This window comes from Anas acuta, chromosome 7, assembly GCF_963932015.1.
Source record: "Anas acuta chromosome 7, bAnaAcu1.1, whole genome shotgun sequence".
Taxonomy (NCBI): domain Eukaryota; kingdom Metazoa; phylum Chordata; class Aves; order Anseriformes; family Anatidae; genus Anas; species Anas acuta.
In genome coordinates, this window is record NC_088985.1 from 28,797,241 (window position 1) to 28,804,665 (window position 7,425).

Here is a 7,425-nt window from a genome sequence, read left to right on the forward strand (position 1 = left end):
GATTTTCTCTTCTTGTACCAAAAACACAAGTTGTACTAATGAAAGCATGCTTTCATGATGTATGTTGTACTAGAATGCAGAGTGCTATCCAACTCTTTAATGAAGGAAAGCTCGATAATTCTAAGGCTTTTTAAAAATCTTGTAGACATATTGTTGTTCTGGACACTGCAGTGAGGATCCTACTAGACTGCTGAAAATTCTAAAGGGAACATTATATTCAGGGGGCTTTTACCCACATGTTAATATTTCTTTTGGTGCTGAAACTTCTTTGACAATCTTTTCGTAAATGCTGAATTTCCCTTTTTCTCTTTAGAAAGTCAGTTCAGCTGTAAATCCAAGTTGTAGATTTTGAGAAGTTTGCTGAAAGTTTTCATAAATATCAGATTTTCCCTTCTGAAGATAAAGAATTTAAATCATTTTGGTACTGCTACTGAAGCTTGTTTGAATGTTTACTTGATAAATTCAGCATTAAATAAGGAAACAGAATCACATTACAAAATGTTTAGTATTTTCTACCCCCAGTATAAGTTCACTATGGGTAGAAAAAACCTAAGTCTTGGAGGTTTATACCAATAAAATGAATTTTAAGACACAGACCCCATTAAACACTAATATTATGCAGTGTTTTAAGTGTGCTGTGTAAATTTTTATCTCTGATAGACTGTAATACATATGTAAGTGAAATTATGCATGGTGTACCGTTTATCTGTAGACTTCAGTGTATAGCAGCTGTAGTATCTATGTGTAGAGTTAAAAGTAAAAGATATTAATCTTCAAATTTAGATATTATAGCAAGGGAGGGTGTCCACAATTTTAATAAAAGGAAGAGGGTTTTTTTTATCCCTAAATAATATATTTGCAGAAAGGACAACTTCAGGGAGAAGAATTTCCCAGGCTGTGTGTCATGGAAGTAAACTCAGTCTGTAAAAGTGTTAAGATTCTTGTTTTGTTTCTTTAAGGTGCTGCTATGTTTATGTTTCTAGAAAACATAAGTGAATTCAAACATAAAAGGACAAATGTGATGCTTATAACAAAGTGTCTTATATTTGGGATGAAATAAAATATTTTCACTTTTTAAGGAATGGTTAAATAACGGGTTCACTTGCACTTTTTGCAAGTTGTGATCTCTTTTGAAAACCTGATGGAAGACACATGGTCACATTAAGGAACCAAATGATACTTCCATGCATTTGTCAACATGATTGTTTTTCTTTCAAATGACTATTTCTTAAATGGCACACATTTAAGGGGAGGTAGCAATTCGGGGGGTGGGGAGGGGGAAAGAGAAGGGTTTTTTAGTCTTTTCAGTAAACAAAGTCCTTTTTTATAACCTAACTTGAAACTTTAACCATAATCTTTGAAAGTTCTGAATTTTTTGTTTTCTTTCTTGAAGTATGCTACAAAATATCAAGGTACTGGAGACACCCATCTTTCTTTTAAAAATGTAAAAGCCAATATTTAAAAAGAAATTTGTTTATGGTTGATTACTGGAATGGCACAATATTTGAGATATCATGATTCATATTTGTATTTGTTTTATGCTTTTAGTTAAATCAACAAGCATTTAGTGTACAAGCTTCAGTCTTTTGTTGAGTTTATTTGAATAGAGCTGCACATCCTGATAAAGTGCAAGGTTTGGGTATATACCATACAATTAATGTGTTAACATATTTGACTCAGTAACTCCAGATCTACCCCACATTTGCTCCTATGCATTATTACATTAATACAAAACTTGGACTAGGTGAAGAAAGTATGATCAAGTATAGTTTGCAGGCATATAAAATGTTTGAAGATGTTTCAGACTGACCCTCACACTACTGTTTTTCACACTACTTCTCTTTTTTTAGTTCAGTTTTGGTTAGGTTAAATTAGTTAAACCAAAGGATGATGATTTTTCTTTCCCAATTTGGTCACCAAATTAAAAAGAGGAGAGGGGATGAGAAAAGGGATTCCTCTGATAATGGAGTTGTCAAAAACAAAAACAGTTGCCAGCTCAGAATAGCTCCTACAGCAATCTTGAGATATTGGTAAAATCTGCCAATAGAAATGCTGAATATCTGGTTAGAGTTGGACACTATCCAAGGGAAATACAGTTATGAGCAGTACATTTAAGGTATGGTCTTTGTCATCGTGATGAATGTTTGCATAATGTTTTTGGTGCAGGGAGGAGACAAAAGGAACTTAATGTATATTGGCTAGTGTGAATATATCAAGTTTCTAGAAATAAATGGGGCAGTGCAGGAAAAATAAACAATTTGAATTTTTGCTTTATTCAACTTCTGTTTTTTTTAGTTGAGTTTCGAAGGTGGAGTTACAGCAAAACACAGCCAACTTGAAAGCTGTACTGAACAGGGTAGAATACGTAGTTATGAGTTTCCAGTTGTTCTCCCAAGAAGAAACATTTAAGTACAAGAAAAGAGTGAAGAATTACCACATGATGATTGGCCTTTCCTCTTCTTTTTCATGTTCCCCTACATGTCTTCCATGTGTAGATGACAGTTTAGAATATGGTTGCCTTATCATGATTATATCAATAGTTAACTGACTTTATTAGATAACGCATACAGAAACTTCTTATAAGAGGTTGTGAAAATCATACAATTTTGCTAATCAAAACTTCATTTAAAGTAAATGCGTTGTTGTTTAATAAGCGATACAAACCTCTTAATTCTTTTAGTGTTTAATGAAGTCATTGCTTAGTGTACGTTAATTCCCTCTGAAATATATCTGGTGGATGTGGTCAGGTGAGGCACATGCAGAGGTGCAGAATCAGGAAACATCCTTTCTCCCATCAAAAACAAACAAAAAGAACAACTCCAAAAACCCATGTGAATCAGCTTGTTACTTATTTTCTAGAAGTGGTCTTAAATGGGCTCTATTACTTTGCTGGCCAGAATGACAAATAAGACTTCAATGATCATCAAATCCTGTGAAAGTTGTTGAGCTTTTCAGTGCAGTGATACGCTACTTAAAGTTGTGGCTTCACTTCAATAATCACAGAGCTGGTTTTATGCGGTGATTTCTATGTGTTTTACTAAGTGTGCATTGGGTTAAATCAGAAATCCCTCTCTACCAAAATAGTGTCAGGTACCCTGTTACCAACTTTCTTGAAATATTTTACTGTTCCTTTCTCTTCCACAACTATGTTAATTAATATGCTTAAGTAAATTCACATTAGGTTAAATTATGTGTCCATATGCACATACACTGCATATGTGATTTGTGGCGAACAAATATTTTGTGGCTACTTAATTTCTGACTACAAAGTTCTGATAATATTAGATTTGGGCTTGCTGTGCATAAAGTGTGTCAAACTTCAGCTACAGACCAGGGGGTGAAGTTGGTCAATTTAATTCCCCAAGATCTAAAGAAGGTCGGTATCATTTCATATAGCCCTGGCAGAGCAGATCATTACCAGACACAAATCTGTTCGTTACATGCCGAGGGTTTATAGCAAAATAAATAGACTGTCATCATAAGTTCAGAAAATTGTGTGTTCGACCCACGATAATGTGTAAAGGGCGTTTAATAGAGTTCAGCATTTATTCGTTATCTATATGCGGACAGAGACGGCAGTAGCGTTATCAGCTTTTTAAAAAAAAAAAAATTCGGTAGTTTTCTGCATCACGTGGTGTGCCTCACAGACACACGGGCACACACACGCACATACACACACATACACACAATCTCGCTCGCTCTCTGCGGCGCAGTTTTGATTTTAGTCACAGCAGAAGGCTTAGCCACAAGAGATTCCACTGGTTCAAACCAGCGTAAACCAGATTTTTTTTTAGCCTACAAAGGAACAGATTACCTCTTGTATCGAATTCTGTATTGAAAAAAAAAATCTTTGTTTCAAAAATATGCTGATTATCATAACCTAAAATGGTGGCTGCACACAGCTTAGTGCAGTTTACAGTTGAGCGGCAAGCACGATAAAAATACCAGAAAATGTTTAAAAATAGAAAAGTAAAGGTGACGCATTTTCATCAAATGCATTGTTAAATGGGGGAAAAATACATCTTTTGTTAATTTGAATGAATATCTTTCAGCCAATGTAAAAAAAATAAAATAAAAAAAGAAGGAAAGAAAGAAAACCTTCTCCCATTACTTAGCTTAGCTGCAAATCCTATGCAGAGCTTAAATTCAGCCATGCAGCACAAACAAGATAGAACATTTTTGTTTGGGACCTATTGAAAAAACAAATGTGCAGCATTTTCAAACCCTCACTGATTATAGCAGGGTGGCATGCCCAAATGGACTCTATTGCGGGAGAGTAGTTTTAAACTTTGGCCCTTTAAGTATCATAGCCAACTGAAGAATGGTGGCCTCAGAAAGAAAAGATAGCTATGCGATCAACTCCCAGATCGTCTCTTTCTAAAGAGCCTTAATGTTTGCCTTTTTGGGGAAAAAAGGGGGGGAAGAACTGGAGAAAGAGACCAATTTATGATAGGCCAAGCATTTGAATTTAAGAACCAGTTTGGTGGACAGTGCTGTTTTCTTTATACCAAATTCTAGCAAAGTTCCTTTAGCTGGGCACTGAGGAGCCGTCTCAGCTCGACTTGGTGCAGTAGTAGCCCTCCCAATTACACGTAGTTAGAGGCTTTTTGTCCATTTTGGGGTGAGGCGGGTGTTTGGTTCAGGCGAGCCATATGAAACAATAGAGAATCGTGGAAATGCTTTTGTTTCCTCCCGGCTGGAGAGACTTCATAAGTAGTAAACATTCTCAGCTTACACACGTGTTGAAAATTAGGGTTATGAAACTGTAGGTGAAGTATCTGCATAAAATGAGATAATGATGTAGCTGTTATAATTTCGAATTCAACTGGAATCGGTGAGAGAACTGTAATTTTTTCATAAAGAGCCACTCTTACGCAGACATTTGTTGTGAGTAATTGTACTTATTGTTCCAGTACAAATAATATATCTCTGTAAATGGAGAGGATGTTACAACATAGCTTGATATTCACACTGGTTTTTATTTAGTTTAATAGGAAACCTGTCAGAGCAATATTATTAGTAGAATTAGACTGCATTGATTTACAAGCATAAATTGATAAACATGAATGTCTATAGTGTATAAGTATACACACATACACTGTGTGTGTATTCATACACTGTATAGTGGTCTAGGATTAAGAGTCTGCAATGGGTCTTTTCTGCGGGAAATCTGTTTCATCTTGTTCCCCGTTCCTTTGTCTATTATTAAATATGCTGTGCAATAAAAACATAATTCTGAGTCATTTAACTAAGCTGCTTTTTTTTTAACCTGAAAAAGTGTTTCCATTTGAGGTTCAATAATAAAAATAGATAATATAGTCAGATTCAAACTAAGGTATATAAAAATTGGAGTACTAGTGACATGCTATAAAGATGCAGTCATCTATTAATAAGTTAGATCTGTTAGTAAAATAAGAAATCAGTTGTCACAACTAAAATATACAGAAAACATTCTGAAAACTTGTATATACAAAACCACTTCAGCTGTACAATCTTCGAGGAGAGGAATAGTAAACTTGTTTTTTTTCTTTATAATATAGACTTCTATGAAGTCATTCCCCTTTATTTCATGATGGTGTCTTAGATGTGGTTTAAAAGAGAATTTCACACTATTCTCTTTGTTTAATGTGACAGTGTGAGAAAGTGATCTTTATTCGTTCAAAAAACTCTGCATGTAGTCTATGTTTAGGTTCTTTTAATGTGTTTGTCTGTGATTTTTAAATGCTAAACATGTAAACAGATAAATTGTCAATGTTAATTCTGTATCCTGTCACACAACTGATCTTTCTTTCCTGCCATTTCTTTCCTTTTTATCTTTTTTGTGCGTTCATGTTGCAGTTGATAAAATTACGTGAAGAGGTGAGTACTTTCTTGCTTTTTGTTGTCTAGCTTTCCCTTTAAAGCTGAGTTTCTAAATCTGAAGTAGATCTTTTTGTTCATTGTTGCAGGGAAATCTACACAAAGCAAAAATATTGATTACATTGCTTTAAAATATTCACTGTTGTGCCTCTTTTTTCCTAATAATTGTATACTTACATAGGAATCTCTAGATCAAACCATAGAAATTAACATTCTTTGATAGCAGATTTTTTAAAGGCACTAGAAAAAGAAGAGGAAAAAAAAGGAAAACCTATTATTTGATCTTTGTTAGAATAGCATGATCAAATCAGGTACAGTAATAATCTTGTTTGCATCACAAAAATCTTTAATAGAATAAATACATTTGTACACTGGTATTGAAAGTGAAAGCATTGCTTTGGTTAAAACCTGTGCTGAAACACTGTAAGAATTACACAGTATTTTGTAATGTTTGGTGTGAGGTACTGAAGCAGCTTGTGTATTACAGTGGATATTGTATACCCACTGAAAATACAGTACAGGTAGACCTACGCACGCATATCAATATTTATTATTTATTTGTGCATGCTGTAGATCTGTAGGTGTAACACTAGAGATCAGTATTCCAGAACACCTTTCTTCCAGTTATAAAATGACTCATAAATATTTAGAGGGAGAAGTCTGTTTTAATGGTCAGTTCCTCAAATGTTTCAGTATATTTTCTGAAATTAATATCCTCTGTTATTGCTGTAGCAAAACAGGTATCTGAACTGTTTTTTTTTTTTTTTTTTTTGTTGTTTGTTTTTTGTTTTTTCTTTTTAATTTATTGTTTCCTGATAGCTGCCAAAGCCAAGGTTTCAATAAAGTCAGGATTACTTATGGGTCAGATTTTTGAAGGATTTCATATGGGGAGTTTGAACCAGTGAAGTATTTGAATAAATATATTTAGAAGCATGACTATTTTAACATCACATATTTGTCTGGTATCATCTTTTTGAAACAGTAATGAATTCTGAGCTCTGGAGAAAAGGATTTGTAAGTTTTAGAAATGGGGATGACAAAGAATTGTAAAGTAACCAGATTAAGGGCAATTACAGGGAATTCTTAGAAACAGTAAGATATTTGTGATATAAAGATTCTTTCAGCAGTTCCCTGAATGCTTTATTTTTCCTTCTTCTTGTGGAGCTGATATTAATATGTTAAAGCTACAGTGTAAAACAGCAGAAAAAAAAATAAAATAAACATATAACCACATGAAAGCCCTCCCACCACTGCTGAGTTCCCCTCCCCAATAGTCCCAGTATTTAAACAGATGACAATATTGTTGCAAGGGTTTGTGCAGCCTGATTTCCGAGATTACTTTCAGAAGAACAAGACTCATTTGTCCAACCCTTTAACAACACCTGCACGTCTGCTTCTGTGCTTTTGTAAAATAATATACTAGGATCATTTTTGCTTGCAAACAGTGATTATAGTTTTATAAATGTACAGATTCCTAATTTGTAAATTATTCTGAAAATTTAATCAGATATGAAGAACAAAGCTGCTACTTAACTACTCTTCTTTTTGAAATAGCTGTGCAGGCAA

At 34.1% G+C, this 7,425-nt stretch overlaps 1 protein-coding gene across 6 annotated transcripts in view; it reads left to right on the forward strand.

Moving 5' to 3' along the window:
* The window catches only part of VTI1A (vesicle transport through interaction with t-SNAREs 1A), a 270,364-nt gene that overhangs the window by 55,698 nt on the left and 207,241 nt on the right, over positions 1–7,425 (forward strand). For 3 of the 6 annotated variants that reach the window (XM_068688567.1, XM_068688569.1, XM_068688571.1), the window contains one exon: positions 5,839–5,859. The exons of the other annotated variants lie outside the window; for them this stretch is intronic. In XM_068688567.1, the coding sequence (XP_068544668.1) occupies positions 5,839–5,859 (21 nt within the window). The remainder of the gene's footprint in view (positions 1–5,838; positions 5,860–7,425) is intronic. 6 annotated transcript variants of the gene reach the window in all.